A 22,667-nucleotide genomic window follows, 5' to 3' on the forward strand; every position below is an offset into this window, starting at 1 on the left:
AATATTTAAATAATGATAAGCTGATTGACAATTACAAAAAATACAAAAACTCAACATTCAACACTTATTAAGTCTTATTAACTATTCTAATTGCTAATCAGCCAGACTGTCGTGTGGCTCTTACCACTGTTCTATTTCTTTTCTACAGTCAAGTTCAAATAAAAGAATATGTGCTTTTACATCATCTAGACTTTCACCTTTAATTCAAGGGCTTCAACACAAAATATCACATGAACCATTCAGGAATATGACCATTTGTACATTCAGTCTTTCTGATCTCAGAGCCCATATGGAAATGGAAAAACTAAATATAAGAATTATTTTAAACACAAACTGTCACTTTTACAGCCAGTTTTCTGCAGAAAAGTCAGGGGATGAATACATGAAGATCAATTATTACAAATACAGACAGCATGATACTGTATGGCAAATCTGTCTGAAGCGGGCAGTTCTCAAAAAATGAGTAACCGCATAACAAGGACACAAGTGAGGGAAGCCAAACGTTGTAGCCTCTCTGGCCGTGATTTGAAAAACTGTGCAAGGTGCAACTTTTGTCTGTTGCATCACATTTAACCAGCTTCATGGTGGAGTGGAAAAGACTTTAAAACAAGCAAGCAGCTCAAATCTAGGCTCACATATTTCACATGCCTACTACTATACACAGTTTCTCCCAATCACAGCCACAGAATGTATACTGTATTTTCCATTTTTTAGAAGAGTTATCAATTCCATTCTTGCAGAGTATAAGTCACACCTTTCTCTGTATGTGGGAACTCACTTTTCAATACAGCTTTTCCTTGGGGGCAAGTTTATCTATGGACAGGAGCTCAGGGAAGCACATGTGCACACCACAGCATGTGCTGTTACATGGGTAACATAATGGATGTTATCTGGTGCAGTGGTGTGTGCCAGAAGGACTCCAAAAATAAGCATGCTGGACAAATAAATATGCAATGGACAACATACTGGATGTTATTGATACAGATTAGATAAATTGAAAACACCGGTATAAACATAAAAGTCCATTTGAAGGTTTTTTTTAATTTGTTGTGTTTTTTTTTTTTTTTTTTTTCAATCAACTCTTTTAATTTGGAATTTTTGTGCATTGTAGTCTAATTTTATTAATGGAATGTCTTTCTTCATGCATTTAATTTTTGGGAAAGCCCAATATAAATTGTTAGTAGTAGTAGCAGTAGTGAATGCATGATTTTTCTGTTTATGAATCACACCAGAGAATACATCACACAACCTCCCAAATGAGTAAATGAATAAAAATAAAATAAAAATAACCTGTCAGAAACATAGTAAGTCCTCGTTATGGACATCTTGGTGGCTGCATATTTTGTACCACTTTATTTGATGATAACACCATTTTTCTGGTGCAGTAGGCCTATATACATAACATCGTAGCAAAGGAGTCAAGCTGTAGGGTGGGGCTGGTGGGGGGCATCTGGATTCCTAGTAGCCCATGGACTAATAAAGATCACAGCATCATCTGTAAAGTCAATATCAGTAAACATTTCCTCAATGACAAATACAGGCAATCCACCAAACAAACCCAAGAGCAGAGCAGGAACCAGAACAGATCTCTGAATAACACCTGAAATCACTGGGAAGAAGTCAGAGTCTGTGAACAGCACTTCACAGTACGTCTGTATACAGTATGAAACAATATAATAATACAATCACATGCTTTTGGAGGGCGGTATGCCATTTTCAGAGGCCCAATGTTCATGCCCAGCCGCCCAAAATGACAGATATTCGCCCGAGTTAAACAAGATTGACTATCGTCATTGCGGGCAACGGCATACCACACGACCAAAAGCATGTTATTGCATTATTATCACTTACTGAGATACACAACCCGTAACGCGTACATAAAAAGTAACTTTTGTAACTAATATAACATAACTTTTGTAGTGTTGGCTGGCGCGCTGCTCTCCAAATTCGGCAGTGCGTCCTCATCAAGCTGGCTGCTTTGGCTGCTGTTCATTGTCGTACTATCCATGAGAAAATCATCCGAATATCCATATTGTGACCAACACACACTTCTTGCCTTTTTATCTTTTCCTCTGTGGACAGTGTCTTGGGCTGCGCGCTATGACGTCATTTGTTTACGCACAGCGGGCGAGTATAGCCAGTTAGCATCGTCGTAATCTACACTACCAGCCTAGCAACGCCTTGGTAAAGTGATAATAATGTTCAACGTCAGCCGCACTCAGGGCCCAGATCAGGTGAGGTGCTGAGGTACGGCCCTGTGAACACACACAATCACAGCTATTCAGTATATCGCCTTCCCCTATTTGCTAAGCCAACTGGTTTGCTTCAGAATGACATTTTATTGACACTAAACGAACCCAAAGGTTAATAGACTGGACACAGGGCCGTTTTAAAGTCAGGAGTTAGTCATTCTCCGTAGCTGGTGGGTCCAATCCACATTCATGACTTTCCAAGTCATTGTGTCTGAAGCTATATGTGCTGATGTAGTAACTCCCAGGCTATGTCACGGCCCTTTGCCTGCTCCATTAGCTCTGGTGCATGTATGTGTGTGTGTGTATTATTTAACTGTGCTTGTCAGATTCTTCTCTCTCCTCACTTTCGCATCAACAGGACAAAATAGAGTCCAGCTTTGACTGAACTGATCACAAGTTATTCATCCTTGGCTATTACCAACAGCGGCATTACTCCAGATAATAATGTTTAGGCTTTAATTAACCGTAGAGCTAATACTGAGATAACAGGCGGCAGCATCCTGCATTTTTGGAATGTAAAAAAAAAAACACACAATGAAATCAAAGTAAAAAGAATAAGGAAACAACAGTCATGGGACACAAACTCAGAGAGAAGAAGAGGACAGACAGAAGAGTTATAAATGAAGAACAGAGAGAGGGAGGAGGGAGTGCGGCTTTGCAGTCATTAATTAGCCCGTTAGCTAGAGCCCGGGCGGTGTGGTTGGGGCCTGTGCCTTTGTGGGCCCGAGGAAATGGGCCACATATGAGCGCCATTATAGTTACTGACTTAACAAAGACACATGCCTGTCAGCCACCAGGCTGGGCAGGGCCCGCACTGCCTGCAGCGCACAAAGGGCCCACCGCCACTGTGCGCACATAGTTGTGCTCTGTGAAAACATGTTTGTGTGTGTGTGTGGTTGCACATCTATCACACTGTCGTGTACTCTATTGATGATGATCATTTTTATTTATCGCTCCAACAGAGGTGATGGAATGCGTTTGCCTCCACGATGACAGTATGCACTCACTGCAGTGTTAATTTAACACCAGTAAATTTACTCTGCAGACAAGGTGAAACGGCACACAGGCTGAATATAAATATATGTAAATCTGCATGCAGTCACAGTGACACAGAAAAACAATGTAATCTTAGATAATCAAACAAAACAAAACACACTTCTAGGTTCTGAGATTCTCAATCATCTGGCAAGAAGACGCCGATATGTTTTGGTGAGAAATGACACATCTTGAAGTAAGAGCTTTCAGTTTCTCCCTAGAGGTAGTGATTTGGCACAACTTTTACACACCAGATGCCTTCCTGACCGCAAATCCACATGACCACACTAAGCATTTGGCCATCACGCTGCCAACGGAAACATCTTGAAGACTAAAGATTTTTAGCTCCATGTTATCAGAGAAATATCAACCAAACTGAGTCATGCTCTTAAATTGTTTTGGAAACTGAAGTGTGGTGTGTCCCCTTCTTCTGTCAACTTATCAGATTCAGAAGAACAAATGAGTTACTCATTTTATCATTGGTAAACGCAGTGTATAGGAAACCAAAAGTATGGGACTGGACAACTATGGATTCTCTATCACTGAAAAAAACAAAACTATTTTGAGTTGCTGTTATATGAGGTCTGTGAGAAAAGTATTTTTTTCAAAAACCATATGGATTTGAATCAGTGTGATTGCATCAGCAAGCTTGAACCTTCGTGCACATGTGTGAGTTTTTTCACAGCCTGTCGGTTGCGTCATTCGCCTGTGGGCAGGCTTTTGTGTGAGCACTGGTCCACCCCTCTCGTCGTTTTTTCATTGTCAGAAGAATGTCTGAAGGACTGCTGTTTTGTTGCATTAAAATTTTTTCAGAAACTCTGCCAGACAACCAGCTGGAAACCATTTCGAAGATTCAGATGGCTTTCGGTGAAAATTTTATGGGCTTCAGAGAGATTAAGGATTGTGTACTGCCGCTTTAAGGACGGCCCACAGCGCCGGAGGGCGCGCCGGAGGGCGCGCCGCGCTCCGAGCGGCCATCGACAGGCTGAACGAGCAGATCACCTTCCAAATTTAAGGCTCTATTGATGCAGGACGTCGTGTAACTAGCAGAGAAGTTTCATAAGAGTCGGGATCAGCACTTTATCGGCACATTCCACTGTTAAAGGAGATTTTGTAATGAAAGACGTGCAGACGGATTTGCGCGTCGGGACGCAGCCGCTCATGGCGCTTGACAAACAACACCTCCGTGTTGGAAGCCTTACACGACAAGTTGGAACATGCCCACAGCTGTTAATTTCTCTGATACTCACTCGACTGAAAAAGCGATCGAAAGCCGCCTGAATCTTACGAATGGTTTCCAACACGTAGGTGTTTTTTGTCCCGCCGCGCCATGGGCGGCTGCGTCCTGACGCGCGAATCCGTCCGCACGTCTTTCATTACAAAATCTCCTTTAACAGTGGAATGTGCCGATAAAGTGCTGATCCAGACCTCTTATGAAGCTTCTCTGCTAGTTACACGACGTCCTGCATCAACAGAGCCTTAAATTTGGAAGTGATCAGCTCCTTTCAGCCTGTCGATGGCCGCTCGGAGCGCGGCGCACCCTCCGGCGCTGTGGGCCATCCTTAAAGCGGCAGTAACAATCCTTAATCTCTCTGAAGCCCATAAAATTTTCACCGAAAGCCAACCGAATCTTCGAAATGGTTTCCAGCTGGTTGTCTGGCAGAGTTTCTGAAAAAATTTTAATGCAACAAAACGACGAGAGGGGTGGACCAGTGCTCACACAAAGATTGCCCACAGGCGAATGACGCAACCGACAGACGTGAAAAAACTCACGCATGCGCACGAAGGTTCAAGCTTGGCTGATGCAATCACACGTGATTCAAATCCATATGGTTTTTGAAAAAAATAAAAAGGTCCGATACTTTTCTCACAGACCTTGTAGACTTATTTGGAATTCCTCCTATATCGGAAACATCGTTTGGTCAAAATCCTTTATTGTATTTTAAAATTTTATGTATTAAGACACCAGTGTTGTATAGTAACGAAGTAAAAATACTTCACTACTGTACTTAAGTACGTTTTGGGAGACTTTGTACTTTACTTGAGTTTTTAAAATTCAGCTTACTTTCGCTTTTACTTCACTACAATTCCAACCTTAATTGCATACTTCTACTCCAATACATTTTCTGTGCGCCATGCTGTTACTCGTTACAAAAAAAAAAAACACACACACACACGAAAAAAAGTTGTGTTTTCACTCAGAGACACCACTGATTACTAGTGACTGCAACGAAGTCAGGCCGGTCATGAGGCATGTCCGGTAGGCTTTTTTGCAGTTGCGCATTTGTGGGGTGTTTGTCAGGAAAATTATCATTTCTCTACATTGATTACAGACCTGCAGCGGTTCTGTAATCAACTTTTCTGCACCGCGGCTTTGCTTTGAACCTTGAACCAATCGAAGCAGTGATTCGCAGGTCGAAGCAGTGCTTCAATCTACGATTCATGGATTTTATTTTGCTTTATCCTAATTTTTCCTGCTAAAACCCTGAAGAGCATATGTCTGTGAGTAATATTTAATATTTTTATGTTAAACCGACCTGTTATGGTCTTCTGAAACAGTTAATAGATATATTTTATAACTTAAAAACGGGACCGATGCTAACGCGTTAGCATGTCTATGGCGTTTTCAATGTTAAAGTTAGCATTAAGCTGTTCTCATCAGTACGTTTGTACTGTTTTCTGTATAATTAATGGCTCAGCATTCGTTGTCGTAAAAGAGTCAAATTGTAACTTTTTAAATTTATTTTTATTCATATATTATAGCAACAACAATAATAGTCTACATAATAGACAATAATAGTCAATAATAATAGACTAATAATGTTACAATACAATTTTAGAGAAAGAGACGAACCTAATGAAACAAAACACAACAGTAAAGATAAAACCATGTAACAATGAAAATAAAAAAATACATATAGAAATAAATAACTGTTTTCTGTGAACACCTAGTGAGTAGCCTACTCTCGTGTAGGTTTTGAAACCTTGTTTCTGAAGTGTTTTGTGTGATGTGCACAATTTTCAGTATTTTGACTAATACTACCAGTCATTTACAAGCCTAGATAAACTTTTATAAAAAAAAAAATCAGTCCGTTTTTGATTATTAACCTTTACTTGTACTTTTACTTTCAATACTTGAGTACATTTAGTTGTACATTACTTGTCATACTTAAGTACAATAAATACTAGATACTTTTACTTTTACTTGAGTAGCATTTCAATCAGTGACTTGAACTTCTACCAAAGTTATTTTTTACTTTATACAACACTGTAAGACACCACAGTGTCTTAGTGGATAGTGCTGTTGACTCACAGGAAGAAGGTAATGGGATCAATTCCCACATGGGACTTTCACTGTAGAGTTTACGTCCTTGCCATGTTTTTGCGTGGGTTCTGTCCGGGTGCTCCAGCTTCCAAAGACATGTTGGTTTGGTGAATTTAACGTAACTGTAGGTGGTGGTTGTATGAATGTGTTTGTCTGTCATATGTGGCCCTGCCCAGACACCGCAGCAGCTGCCATGTCGAAGGAATGAACTGATGGGTAATTCTCACCTGTTGAATGCAAAACAAAACACAAAGTCGAGACACATTATGGCACAAGAACTAACCTGCTTTTTTACCTTCAGCTGTCCTCTGTGCATCTCGTGCACACTCTTGCTTAATGCTTGTGCTTTTAAAGTGCACATGTGTTTTAGTTAAAGGCTGTGTTTATCGTAGAAGCACATGTGAGCAGGGGTCAGGCCCAGCACTGCCTCACTGGGATGCACTCACAAGTTCACCAAGTGCCGTGTGTAACCCCTACTGTTTAGGTCTAAAATGATTTCCATGTCAGAGTTTATGTTTAGAGCAGAACAAAGTCAAAGGGGAATGAACAATAAAGGCTTTTTAAAGTCTGGTGGGAGGGTAGCCTGTGCTTATGCAGTCGGATTACTGTGTCTGAAGAATGAAGGGTCAGCACTGCATAGTGTCAGGCCAACACCTGGAGGAATGCACAGAAGAAAGGAATGTGTGAAGGAAGCAGAGGGAAAAGAATGGAAAGGTGTCTGCATGAAGATCTGTGTGCATGTAAAGTGTGAATGTGTTGTCAAGCATGGTGGTGTGACCATTTGTGGACAGTATTTCCCAATCCTGGTCCTCAGGACCCAAAGTGGTGCACATTTTCCATTTCTTCCCATCCATCCAGCTGTATATGGCCAGTGGTGGGCACACTTCCGATAATCAAATGACAGATAATTATCGAAGATAATGTTTTCAGTATCAGATTATCTTTTAGATAACTTTAAAAAACATTATCGGATCATTTATCTTCCGATTAATTTTGTCCGATAACTTTAAACCGATAAACAAACTGAACAGCAACAAGCATTTTTAAAATTAGTTTCAGCACCCATCTGTTAAAAGTTTTGTAACAGACACATAGTTATAAACTTTACAGACAGAAGAAAACTGCTTGTATTAAAAAGCATCTCAATCCTCTGTAAACAAAAGAAAAACAGCCCTAAAAGGAAAACAAAACAAAACATTTATTTTAATACCATACTGATATGCTGGCAATATGACCTAAGAATCATCCAGAGGCATACATTTTTAACTTATGGTTCAAATTTTAACCAAACTAATTTTGGACAAGTTATTTAAAATTACTGTCATGTCTGAAGTTTCATAAAGTAAAAATATTAGATATATGTTTAGTTTTAAAGTAATGTGCTAATTTTTAAGGTTTTGTGAGCACATGCTCTGCCCCGCAGTGCATTTGGGTAGGATGATGTAATCTCAGTACATCACGACAGGACAAATGCATTTCAGACACTCTGTTCAGGCTCCACGACAACAGCATTAAACTCTAGTGCCTAAAACTCTCTTGAATATTTCTTCTGCGTTTATAGACACTGATTTTTTTAATTGCGTTTGTTAAATTCCACGCATTTTAAGTGTGAGCAGACAGGGATATCTAGAATTTGTTTTGAAAGCCTCTACTGCCATCTAGCATCTACTGGCCAGTAGTGTTCATGGCAAGTGTCTGGGAACCAGTTAGATGGCAGTGTTCTATTTATTTGACCCCGGTTATGTCAGATGATTGTCAAATCAAATTTTTTTGCTTTGCAAATGGCTTTTTTTTTTTACAAATGAAGTTTAAAAATAAACAACTGCAAAATAATAATAATGATAATAATAATAATGATAATAATAACATTATTACAAGACAGCTCTGCAGTGTTTGCACGGCACAGTGCGAACGGTTGGATGCTGCTTGTAGCTTTCAGCAGCAGGATAACCTCACGACGGCCGACCACAATAATATATACAGACAGGTTTGATTCTCATTCGACCATATGATGGGCGCTCAGGAGGTGATCGTCAGATTGTTGACCGCAGCTTGATACTCCATGAACACTACACGATACAGGACGCACGATTAACCTGAAACTTGGTCCAAAAAATTCCTGCATGAAAAATCATCTCGCACACTGTAAAGCACATTTTACAACATCAAATGAATGCTGTAAAGAGAGAATGTGGAGAGAATGTGCGCAAACATGCGCACATTCTCTCCACATGCAAAAAACTTTGCGATGACACTTCTAGGGCTCCGTAAAAATGCCTGTTTTTACAAATAAAAAATGGAATATTTTACAAAAGCACATTTAAACACCAACACACGAGAGACGTCACATTAACGTGTGGTTTACATAATGAATGACTGAACCAATCAGTGTTTAGCAGAGGCACGTTTACCCAGAATCCTTTGCGATCTGTCTCTGTTACAAAATGTCAGAATTAGTGCATTATTCAACATTAAAAGATATATGTATATTTTAACTTTGTACAAATGACAGAAACTGACATTAATGGAGTTATTCTATTGGTATCAATGTTATTATAAATCAACACCATAACTCAATATGACTTTATTTTCAAGACCCTCCGCATGACCGTAACTTTGTCATTGATAGAGAGCTGGTTTTATGGCTGTTCTCAGGGTGCCTCTGTGTTGGGAGGGCTGTAAGAAACAAGAGGTTCCAGCAGAGGCCGGATGCCTAAAAGAAAAAAGTGTGGGTCTCATTGTTTGGGTCTCGGGGGTGCCTCTGTGCTTGGAGCACTGTAGGTAAACAAGAGCTTCCAGCAGGGCAGACTGTTGAAAGAAAAAGTGTAGTCTTATTGTTTGGGTCTGTTGTATTTTTAATATTATTAGAAGCTATTAAATTTGTTTACTAGTAGTTGTAAATGTGCCAGAGATAATATTGGAATTTATCTGTTATCGGTTATCTGTAACGTCCGATACATTTTTGGGTGGTTTATTGTTTTATCTTTATCTCATAACTTTCAGTTATCTGATTATCTGTTATCAAAGTTAATTTTTTGGTTATCTGTACCCACCACTGTATATGGCTGAGTAACCTATGATGGACTGGTTTCCTATCCAGGGTGAGTCATAGACTCTCATCCATTTACACTGTGGAATTCAACAGGCTTCAGGACCTACTCAGATGCAAGTCCTATATGGGCCCTGCAGTCCATTGGTACTGGTGCTTATCTCCGGATTCTGTAGCGTGAAGCAGATGAGACTCCACAACCTCCCACCCAGATATGTCATAAATAACGAAGGTTACTTATCCAAGACTGGTACCGATTTACAGCTGGGTGGACTGAGACAATGCAGATTAACTGTCTTGTCCAAGGACATGGATAGGTATCTTGAGCAGGATTCAAACCCATGTCTACTGATTGGATCACCAGCATCTTCCACTTCCACCACTGAGTTACCTGCTCTCCAAGGCCTATATAAGACGTACAGAAAAATATTTACAGCTTTCAGTACATTTATAAATGTATTATAAATACAATAAAAATGTTGCACTTTTTTTCCAGAGGAGGTTTTGTTTGATCTTTCTGACAACAGTTATTTTTTTATGAATGGCACCAAATATATTATCAGAGGATGACAATAGCTGAAGGGCACATCATGATTGTCTCTACCATCCAATGAAATAGACCAGTCAGATTTTTTTTTACTTCTTCGTCAACTATCATCTAAACAGGTTCATGAGGACTTTAAAGTAAAAGTACCTCAGGCAATAAATCAGAACATCATGGTAATATAGCAACACTGGTTTCAGACTTCATCTACCAGCAGAGGTAATGATCCAACAACAACACACAATCTATGTCACTTCATCAATGCGGTGTTTAAAATATAAACCACTAATTTAAATGCACCTGAAAATATGTTGATTTCATGGCTATATGAAAAGTTTTAAATGGTTCTGGGTTAGTTATGCATTGGTAGTTTAATTAGTCATGAAGGGCTGGGTTGGTTTTTGCTGGTGGGCCCAGAATTATATTGTGTCTTTTGGGCCCAAACACTGTTATGTTGCTACTGCTGGACATAAGAGTGTAACAGGAGAGTGTGTGTACTGAATGCATGTGTGAAAGTGTGAAATTCCATGTTGCAGATGTGTTGTTGGACTGGCATGCTTTCAGCACACTGAAAAAGAGACATTCCAGTCGTCTCTGTGTCCAAGGTATTGTTCCTGACGTGAACGAGACGGTCTGTAAAATTCTCCGGTCATTTGCAGAACATTCCTCACCTGACACACCTCATTAACATAGACAGGGATGGCTGTGTTTACACACGTGTGGCTGTGAGCAAGACAGACACACATAAGAGAAAGAGTGAGACCTCCTGTTTCTTCTCCAGAGTTAGTCAAAGGGCACTAAAGCTTATCCAGAATAAACACATATTTCTTTAACCTTTGACTATGTTGAATATATGTTAACCAGTAACAATATTCATCACAGTGTCAAAAGTCTTACTAGTTACATTGTGGGGACTGACCTCCTGTTTGAGTAAAACAAACAGGTCAGCCAAGACATTACTGTAAATTTTTGGTTGTTGCAACAAGGTTTAGGCCCCTTCACACATAGTACAAATAAGTACAAATCGGTGAATTACGGCGTAACAGTTCATATGACCAAACACGAAAACATTGAGCTGACGCGATGCAATGGTTTCGTACACACGGGAACACAGTGCGAGCAGCTGCGCAATGTGTAACCATATTGCGCAGCTGCTCACTGCTATGAAAAAAAGTATATATATAAAATACATGCCACCCACGGGATTCGAACCTGCAATTTCCAAAGCTCTGACTACCAGCCAGAAACTTTACCACTGAGCTACCATCACTGTGCTGCAAAAGGTGCAGGAAATTCCTGATATCAAGAAGGACATGGACATATTTAAAAAAAATAAAACCACACACCATATAAAAAAACACATTTTACTGAATCTCTCATCAATCAAGCAATACAGGTATGAACCGTCTGTTCCTCTGTGGATGACCCATGGTCACAGACGTACAGTCATGAAATGACATGAATGATGAAGCAGGATGCTCTTATCATGTCCACATCTACTGGCGGTGTGTCCAGTCGGCCCCGCCCACATGTCCAGCCCAGCACGTGTGTCTTGTGGACGGCGCACCACAGGACAGACACTATGTCATGTGGAACAGAGCTCATGTGGGTGACGTGACATTCACGTTCACATTCACATTCATTCACATTCATGTGTGTTATGAAGTGATGGTCCGTTTCACCTGGGGTAGCCTGTCCATGTGCGCGACGCGCACTCACTGCGCCCACTGCAACATTGACACATGTTTTTATGTATGTCCGCATGAGGACAGCAAGCAGACACGCGCGTCACAGTTCATGTCCGTCCAAACACAGTGCGTGTTCCCCAGTCGTGATGTCCAGAACCACAGATCTCCACAGCTGCTCCTGTGGGTGGCCACACCCTCTGTCAGTTCAGCGAACACACCAACATGTCATTGTGTCTGTGTTATGCAAGCTGTCAGTGAGTCTCTGGTGAGCAGCTGACAGACACCTCGCTGTGCTGTGTGTGCTCTGACCTGCCTGTCCGGCCCCCATGTGATCATGTCTGTGCAGCATAAATATCTGCATTTTATGCAAGTGTGCTCACCCCAGTACACCACATGTGTTGCAGGAGCAGGGGGGGTGATGAAACAAATAGGTGCGATACACATGCAGACCACATGTGTGTTGCTGTTTGCAAAGCCACACTTGTGGGGGCACATCCAGCTCGAAAGTGATCATCTGCTGACTGTTTTCATGCTAATAGCGTGAATGTTAGATGTGCATGCGTGTCACCTAGAATTTGGCCGACACCTTCTGCGAGAGGGATCAAATGGGTTCAAGCAAATAGTTGTAGCAACAGGTGTACGAGGCGTTGGAGGCAACTACGATTTTACATGTATTGCATGCTATTCCTGCTTCATGTGCACTTCATGTGCAATTCGATCACATTCATACTATGTGTGAAGGGGCCCGTAGGGTTAGTAGGTTCAGGGTAACATGGATTCCAAAACATATTCTGAACAACTCGGGCTTAAACATCCTCCCATATCCTTAGATTAACTTATGGAACTTTAATCTGCCAATAACAACACTGGGAAAACTACCAGAAAGTATAGCGTGACTTCTTGTTTGTGAATTAGGATACAAGTTGGATTACCAATATGTAGACCCGGGTTTGATTCCCAGTCAAGCTACCTGTCTGTGTATTCAAACAAACGTTTCCTCTGCTTTGTCCCAGTTGACCCAGCTGTAAATGGGTAACAGCCTTGGCTGGGGAAATAAAGGTGACTCGACACTTGCACAAATTTCATCTGCGCACTGATACGCAATCTGCCATGCAGGAGAGTAAACTTGCTGTAAACTGATTATAAACCGTTTTAAACTGTACGCAGCTTCATTCAAGTGCGCAAAGAAAGTTTTGAAATGTTCAAAATCTCTGTCGCACATTAATTATGCGAACTTCATGTGAACACTGCACAAACAGTTAAGAAACAGAGTGTGAGTGCGAGTGTTTGCATCAACGCACTGCATCACAGCACGGCTCATCTGAACGATTATAACGAGATGTTAAATCTGTCATAAACATACATTTACAGCTGCTCATAAGAAGGAATGAACATGCAACTGTTTTACCAAGCTATTATAATATAAACATTACAAATAATTACCTTCTAGATAATAATTACCTTCTTCTTACCTTCTATTCCAAATGTGTTCTCTGCCTCATGAAGCGCACGAGAGAGAGAGAGTGAGAGAGAGAGAGAGAGAGAGAGAGAGAGAGAGAGAGAGAGAGAGAAGCTGCAGCTGTGATGGTCCTCTGTGATTCTGGAAGTGATCAGATGTGTATTCATCAGCCAAAATCTTAGAGAAAATGATTAATCCGATGGGAAATAATTATTTCATATACGCAGCATCCAGCGGCACAAAGCCCAGCATCCAGCTGGGAACACAGCTGGTGGCACTGTCATGACGAATTGTGCAGGAGTGTGGAGCCAAAATGCATGCAAGTGTCAAGGCACCTTAACCTGTGAATACGACCTGACCTGTGAATACAAGTGTCAATAGCTGAGCCCGACTTCCTGACACTTGATGATGTCAGTGAGGGAGACCTTACAGGAATTGATGATGATGATGATGTGTGTGTGCATGTGTGTGTGTGTGTGTGTGTATACCTGGCTTGTAGGACATGCCTGGTGGGAACAGGAAACCTTGTTGTGCAGCGGCAGCGGCAGCCAGGGACCGCTGGTCAGGAGGAAAGACTGGGATCATAAGTGAAGGCATGTGACCCTGGACCTGAGGCAAGAAGAGAGTGAGACATGCACCTGTCACTCAGATAAAGCTGAAATTGACACACCATTTTTCACTGATAGCACACAGGTGAGAACAAACACACTTTTAAAAAACTGTTAAAAATGTTTTTTCCCCAACTCCACCGAATTATAATGTCTGCTCCATTTCTATATTATTTTATTTAAAATAATAGTTGAGACTGATTTATATCAGGCTTAATTCCTTGTCAAAGTTTCAGGAGGTCGAAGGTTTACAAAAACTATGTTGACAGACTTTTTAGACACAATAAAAGATCCAAATCCAGAAATTTGTGTGATGAAGTTTATGTTGTGAAAGTGTCGTGACACAGACCCACAACAGGGGGCGTTAATGAACGGACAATGGATAAGCCAAAAGTAACAATTTAATGTTGTGAATCGCACAACGACATACAGACAATAACAATATGGTGGACTGTCAATTATACACCAGGTGACGTGTGGGCAGGCTCGACGATAGAAGACGCCTGGCGAGAGAAGAGCCGGATCCCACACAGCTTCCACCACCAACGGAGCTGAAGAACACCGGAGCCACCAAGCCCTGCGCCCCAGGTGGCCGCTGTCTTCAGCAGTCAGACCCGGTACTGCTGGCAGAGAACAAAGACAGTCCTGATGAGTGTGAGTTCGCACACTCAGTAATCCCACAGTCTGTATACAGTTAGGAGGGAAAACCTCCACCTCCAATCACACATTCGTGCAGCTCCTGTCTAACCACTTATCTGGTTGGGGTGTGAAGCGAAGCCGTCGCTGATCACACCAAACGCCAATCCCACAGATAAGGCAACACCCACAGGAAAACGGCTGCAAAGAAGTTCAGACTATTAGTCAGTGTTAAGTACAGCACAGAATATTACCTGAATGGTAGCTGATTTCTCGGCGAGGAGGTGGAGTTGCAGTCCGGCCTTTATGGTGATGGTGATGAGATGAATGAGTGATAGCTGGTGCTGAAGATGAGTGACAGCTGTCACCCCCAGTGGCTCCGGCGCCCTCTCGTGCTTGAAGCCCGCACTCCAAGCAGGGCGCCATCTGGTGGTGGTGGGCCAGCAGTACCTCCTCTTCAGCGGCCCACACAACAGTTTAAAAGATTCTGTATAACCAATTGGTAACATTTGGGTTAACTGGGATATTTTTGGCTGTATTTAAGGGCCTATCTTTAGAATCAGTACCATTTTGTTAAAGAGCACAAAATAATCTAAAAATTTAAGCCAAGGCTTACAGAAAAAAATGGATCTCCACAAGTCAGGTTCTGGAAGCAAGTAGATTGTACTGGTCTTTCATCTCTAAAACACTCACCATTCTCAAAGTATCAGCTACAAGCGTCTTCATAATCATGATAATTTGATGTGGCCATTATTATTATCATTATTATCATTATTATTATGATTACTGTTATTACTGTCCATTAATCGATTTTCTATACCCACTTACTCCAATTAAGGGTCACAGGGGCTGGAGCCTATCCCAGCAGTCACAGGGTGTGAGGTGAGGTACACCGTGGACAGGATGCCAGTCTATCACAGCGCTTATTAATATTATTATTTTTTTGGATTTTTTTCCCCCCACACATTGGGGAAGCAGTAATAACCTGGTATTGGTTCCACTGGTGTGTGTGCGCGTGCACGAGTGTGAGTGGCTGTGGACAAGATAATGCAAAAATGACTGGACGAGTGTCCTTCAAACTTGGTGAGGCTATTACTTGGATAGATCTCCAGAAGTGATTACATTTTACAATAGTGTGGTCAAATGTCAAAGGTCAAGGAAAATGACCCAAAACAGCACTTTTTTTATGTAGCTCAACAATGAAGCCTCGACGGATAAACCTGTTGGACTATATTACTTGGAAAGATATCTGTAGGTGATTCGATTTTGAGTCATTTCTTCAAAGGTCAAGGTCAAGCACGGTCTATTTTGTATAGCTCATCCAAATAGCCTAGATGGCTGATCTAAATCATATATCACCAAGTCACATAGAAGTTAGAATGCTGAAGGTGTAGCGGCTTGCTCTCTGTTTCTTGACTCCTCCCACTTGCTTCCCTTAGGTCAGGAGCTCATAATCTCCGGCGTGGGAGGCAGACACTCTGTCCAGTTGGCTTAAAGCTGAGCTCTGACATGAGTGGCCAGAGTATCCTTTAGCTGCAGGGGGAGTGAGGCACATTGACTAGTACTGCACAGTGACTGCTGCTGGCCTCCGTCACACTGGCACACATAGTCAAAGACACTGTACCAGATATATGGTACATTTATATTGTGGTGTGTAGACTGCACAGGGTATGCATCAGCCCTCTGATACCTTATTATCATTATTATTATTATTATTATATTATTATTATTATTATTATGGCTGCCAATGATGTAATAAAATCATCAGCATTTATTTATCCATTTGTCTGTCTGTTAGCAGCATTACATCCAAACTACTGCATGGATTTTGACAAAATTTTTTACCACAGATAGATATTGGACCATGGAAGAACCCATTCAATTTTGGAGGTGATCCAGATCTAGATCCGGATTCTGGATCTTTATATAGGCTTTGAAGGATTACATCAAAACTATTTAATGGATTTTCACCAAATTTGCACCACAGATATTAGACCATAGAAGACTCCACTGAATTTTGGAGGTGACCCTCTGGAGGCAGACATCAGAAATCTCCGATTGCTATTATTATTATTATTATTATTATTAAACAGAGGAACACAGACTATAGATCTGCCATTACTTTTTGGTGACTTATACAACTACAGGACGCCTACATGTTGCTGATTGGGTGAAAACTTTTACTTTTGATAACAGACAAATAAACAAACCAGCATTTAAATAAACAGACAAATGGTGCTGAAAACGATCCCTGTGGCAGACGTAGACACGACACAGACAAACAGGGAGCAGTCAACCAAATGATGAAGGCACTCTACCAGAACACACACACACACCACTAAATGATCAGTGAGAAAGAACAGACAACCAGCAACAAATAAAGATGTGAGCCCTGAAGTGTGCAAAAACCATGAAGCAAGCAGCCTTTAAAACAGCAGAGACGAGTCGCCTTTCATGTCAGCTTTAAACACTTAAACGCTGTGACTTCAAATGAGTGAAGGCGCCGACAGCTCGTAGTGAACAGATCATATCAAAGACCAGCCTGCAGGACTCGTCTCACTTCTTTCCTTCCCTCTGTTTTTCTTTTTATCATTATGTCTCTTGTACATCCTTGTCCTGTTTGTCGCCCTCCTCTTTCTTATTTTTCTGCCTGTTTCGTGTCTCCTTCATTGTTCTGTCTGCTGGACTGTCAGTCAAATTTGACACAAAGTTGTGAAATATCATGTCAAAAAACTGGCATACATTATGTTCCTGTTCTGGAATTCAAATGGGATGATGATGAAAAGGATATTATTTGCATCAGAGACCCATATATCTGAATGCTGAAAAATGAACAAGCAATCAGAAAGATCTCACCTTACTTTTCTCTTTAAAAAGCAAAAGGTTGCAATTTTGTCCAGTAGGTAAGAAAGACATTTCAGCTGTTCCCTTGTTTTTCAAAATTAACATGCAGATCCAAAGTGGATCTGCATGTTCATTTTGGCAAAAGTTTTATGCCGGATGCCCTTCCTGACGCAACTCCACATAGTGTGGCAGGGGTGGGGTTTGAACTGCACTGAAACCAAGTGCATTAACCAGTTGGCCACCATGCAAATTTGCAGTTTTGTACACTCATGTACACAGCAAAATCAATCAGCTGAGCCAGAGACTCACTCACAGCTGGAAATGACAGCTGAGTGCACACAGCTATAGAAATAATTATTACAATAACTACATACGCAATTACATGCCAAAATAACTAAAGACAAAATGATCACATAACGCAGAAAAAGAGAGTGACAGTTTGGTCTTTGCGCTGAACAGACAGGGCGGCATGGCTGCCAACAGCAGCAGCTGTTGAGATCTCCAGTACCATGTTTTGAAGACCTTACAACTGTCCACCATGAAACGCGTGTGTGCGCTTTGCTGTGGAAATACTTAAAACATATTTTGCTTTTGCAACGGGCTGTACCGCTTGCACAGCCGGGGCCGGGCCCACGCACATGTCCAGCCCGACACGTGTGTTCTGTAAACGGCGCGCTGCAGGACTATGACAAGCTAACAGTGCAACAAATATGTCATGTATCACCAAAAATATGACGTAAGAAATGCCGCTGTCAGTTATTATGATGCTTTTTTTTCTCCTTGTTTTTTTCTCCTTTTTATCTCCTTGATGATTTTAGGCATTTTATGCTCCTTATAACAGTGATTGTAGCGCAGTGGTAAAGTTTCCATCTGTTAATCAGAGATTTTGTAAATTGCAGGTTCGAATCCCGCGAGTGGCATTTATTTTTTATTTAACCAGTGTTATTTAACCGCAGGGTTCTGTATTGGGTCTCCTTTTATTTATTTATACCAACCTAGTGATTTTCATAAATTATACACCAATATCTCATCTATCAGTGTCCGGTGATTGTAGTAATTATTTATATACCCGGCTAGACATAATAAGACATAACAAGAGCGCACTGCTTTATTCATGTCATTTCATGACTGTATGTCTGTGACCATGGGTCATATACAGAGGAACAGAGGGCTCATACTTGTAGTGTATGCTGGATAGGAGGGATTAAATATTGGTGTTTTTTATGGTGTGTAATTTTTATTTTTTGTTTCTCCACAGCAGCAGTATGATGTGGTTCCACATGTTCCAACTGTTTTTTTTTTCTTCACATCAGCAGCGCGATGTGGCTCCACATGCTCCAGCTGATCGCACTGTGTTCGTGCACATGCACGAGCGTGCATGCCACCGTTGCAGCGGGATCGTTGATGCCTGCCCAACTGTGTGTCCCTACCGATGTCGGCTCGATGTTTTCGGGGTTCACTCATTCGGGCTGTTTTGCTGGGTTTCGCCCTGATTCCTACTTATTCATGCTATGTGTGAAGGGGCCATCACTTTTGTCCACTTCCTCAAAACTACAACCCTTTTGCACCCGGTGCCTGGCTTTGTGCCCATTAGGGCACAAAGCCATTAGGGCACAAAGCCAGGCAAAGGTGCACTCAGACATGCCCAAATGGACTTTTGTCCTCTGCACAACTTGTTTTTGCATCCACTGTCAAAATAGGGCCCTCAGCTTTTTCCTGGCCTTGTCTCATCATTTCTCCTCTGTTTTGATTGTCCTCTCATTTTTCCCCTGTTGAGTGCTGTCTGCCTACATTCACATCCTTTACAACCACTATATTAACCCAGTACGCCTGCACTCTCCACCTCCCACACTCCTCCAGGGAGAGTTCATCATCAGTGTCTGGATTTACACAATCAACGTGTTCTGGGGTTTGACAGTGTGTCTACATTTGTGCTGCTGTCTGTGCTCTGGGATCTAAATGCTGTTGCAGGTTTTTCTGGTAGCAGAGTTCAAAAAACATAGCTGCACAAAGAGATGAACAGCATAATCACTGACCAGTGTGAGTGTGGCAACCAAACAAAAAACCACAGGATTACACCCAGTTATAGAGTCTAGAGAAGGACAGACAGATGACAGCTGTTGTTTTTCAATCAGTCTCACTTCATTTTAAGACCAACACAGCCATGGGCAGAGCAGGTTAGTTCGGTGGGTCAAGGTGTTGTGCTTCCAGTCTGCAAAACTCAGTTTGAGTCCCAATCGTGTTACCTGTCCACATCCTTGTAAATGGCATATCATCTAAATTGTCTCAGACTTGGCTGGGGAAGCAGCCTGAGTTTTACACTGGCATCCTAACGAGGGGAAGTTCTAGACTGTCAACCGTTTCAGGCTACGGAATCCTGGGACTCAGAATGCATGTAAGACTTACACCGAAGGGCACTCATAAGGTGGGCAGTGGACATGAAAATAATGCTGGTTGGACTCCTTTTTTGCTGTATGTATGTGTGCATGTAGTGTGTATGTGGTCACACACGCGTGCACACACATCCACACACACATACTAGTTATAAAAATGCAGTGAGTCTGTGAGACTGCAAGCATGAGCCAGTTCAGGCAGCTAACTGGAGTCACACTGGTGCATATTCACACCAAGTACACGTGTGTCATGTGATCTGCTTACTAAACACTTTCTCGACCCAGTTTCATAAAGCTTTCATAAAACTTTTATTCTACTAAATTTACTTTGCCGACGAAGGTTAGTTGCCCAACATTAGCCATCTAATCTCCATTTCACACAGACGGCTAAATTTGTAGATTACCATACCATGTCATACCACTTTATTTATATAGCACATTTCACAAATATAGCACATTTCACACACGCGCACACACACACACACACACACACACCAGGCCCGGCGCCAGAAAAAAAATATTAAGGGGGCGATGAGTTTATCACAGGGGGCGGGTCGCCCCCACCCAAAAAAGGTGCGCACCGGAGGGTACCTGCCTCTGAGCGTGCGTAATGAATTGGGTGCGTTCCTAGAAAGCTTGTGTATTTAGGCTACACCATTGTAAGAGACTGACTGAGTAAGAGTAAAGAGTGATAGTATTTTTTTTTTATTATTATTTGAACGTATAGACCCTCGGTCAAGTGATCTCCTGCATACCACAAAAGCAAACCAACAACTGATCTGAGAAACGACACGAGACAGTAGATTAACCCCACATACAGCCCTCCATCACAAGCGCAAACACAGCGCAATTGGGCATGACAGTCACACAACGGGTCAAAGATAAACCTTTCATGTAGATGTACAGTGGTCCAGTGTACAGTGGAGTTACGTTCTAAAAATAGCCCGCAATAGGCGAAATCCGCGAAGTAGTCAGCGTTATTTTTTACAATTATTATAGATGTTTTAAGGCTGTAAAACCCCTCACTACACACTATATACACTTTTCTCAAACAGGCATTAACATTTTCTCACTTTTCTCTCGTGTGTAAACACTCTCAAAGTTCAAACCCTAGTAGAAAAATGAGACCAAGCTGTTTTCAGGCCCAAACATTTGTTTGAGAAATAAAAATAGAATGTTTTCCTATAAATAATTATGATGGCTTTTAGAACTAACGAATTTAATTTTAACGATCAACCTACGAGGTTATTAATAGTGACTGACCAGTATTTCACAGTTCCTCTGATCGCGCCTCTTCCTCTGTCGCGCCTTTTTCCACTCACACCTCGCTGCAGGTGTCTTTTTCTGAGTGAAGAACACAGTTATAGATAGTTGTTGTGCTCTTTTTTCTTCTGGGCGAGAAGATTCTTATAAGCAGACATGCAGAACACAATGCGCGTGCTCTCCCTTCGCGGTGCCGCAACAGGTGTCCCGTCATCTCGACAGAACACCGGCCTGCTTGATGAGGACACAGAGCACAGTGCGCTGAAAAAAGAAAAAACATGCAAAATTGGACTACAAAAATCCACGAAACTGCGAGGCGCTATATTTTCCAGTATTTCTTTTTCTTTCTTTTTTATTTTTATTTTTGATAACTCTCACATCCGAGGGGCGAGGTTGATGACGTGAGGGGGCGTCGCCCCCAAACGCCCCCTCGTGGCGCCGGGTCCGACACACACACAGAGGAACACACACTCATGCTGTGTTAAGCCAAAGCATAAAAATGGGTCTTAAGCCGTGACTTAAAACACTCTACAGTGGGGGCTGTTCGGATGTTAAGGGGCAAATCATTCCACAGCTGAGAGCCCGCCACAGGTAAAGCCCTGCCCCGCCTGGTTTTCAGTCTCGTCACAGGCACCACAAGTTGGAACTGGCCCTCGGACCTCAAAGCACGGGGAGGCTGATAAATTTGGATGAGGTCTGAGATGTACGTCGGGGCCAGTCCATTCAAAGCTTTAAAAACAAACAATAAAATCTTAAAATCAACTCTAAATTGAACTGGAAGCCAGTGCAGGGATGCTAAAATCAAAGTAATGTGCTCTCTCTTTCTGCTACCAGTTAAAAGGCGCGCAGCAGAATTTTGGACCAACTGCAAGCGGGAAAGTGCACTGTGGCTAATGCTGATAAAAAGTGCATTACAGTAGTCTAAACGAGAGGAGACAAATGCGTGCATGACTTGTTCGAAAGTATTAAAAAAAGTCACAAATGATAAAATCCAGATTTGACAACCACGTTCACCTGCTTGTCAAATTTAAAATCTTGATCAATAATAACGTCCAGGTTGGTGACAGACTGTTTCACGTGCTGTTTAAGAGGACCCAAGTCCAAGAGGGGGTCAATATTTCCACATAAAATGACCTCGGTTTCATCCTCATTTAGACTTAAAACGTTGTGGGCCAACCAAGCCTTTACGTCACCCAAAACAATTCGGAAGAGGCTCCAAAGGGGCAGAAGCAAGTTTTTTGAGTGGCAGGTAAATCTGGCAGTCATCTACGTAAAAATGATACTGTAAGCCATGATTTTTGAAAATTTGACTCAGTAGGAGGAGATAGAGGGCGAAAAGAACGGGTGCTAGGATTGACCCCTGCGGTACTCTGCAATTTAGAGACACAGAGGACGAGGTGAAATCCCCCAGTCTGACAGAGCAGCTCCTCCCACTGAGATAAGACCTGAACCACTCCAGGGCACTCCCCCTAACCCCCACACAGTTTTCCAAATGATTTAAAAGAGTTGTGAGGTCAACTGTGTCAAACGCAGCTGACAAGTCTAAAAGGACTAAAATGGCAGAATCACCA

At 41.8% G+C, this 22,667-nt stretch overlaps 1 protein-coding gene across 1 annotated transcript in view; it reads right to left on the minus strand.

Moving 5' to 3' along the window:
* The window catches only part of LOC117515355 (transcription factor SOX-6-like), a 420,160-nt gene that overhangs the window by 111,972 nt on the left and 285,521 nt on the right, over positions 1 to 22,667 (minus strand). The window contains exons 8-9 of the mRNA XM_034175874.1: positions 13,841 to 13,961; positions 10,053 to 10,055 (exon numbers count right to left, since the gene is read on the minus strand). Coding sequence (XP_034031765.1) covers positions 10,053 to 10,055; positions 13,841 to 13,961 — 124 coding nt within the window. The remainder of the gene's footprint in view (positions 1 to 10,052; positions 10,056 to 13,840; positions 13,962 to 22,667) is intronic.

This window comes from Thalassophryne amazonica, chromosome 8 (genome assembly GCF_902500255.1).
Source record: "Thalassophryne amazonica chromosome 8, fThaAma1.1, whole genome shotgun sequence".
In the NCBI taxonomy this organism is placed as follows: domain Eukaryota; kingdom Metazoa; phylum Chordata; class Actinopteri; order Batrachoidiformes; family Batrachoididae; genus Thalassophryne; species Thalassophryne amazonica.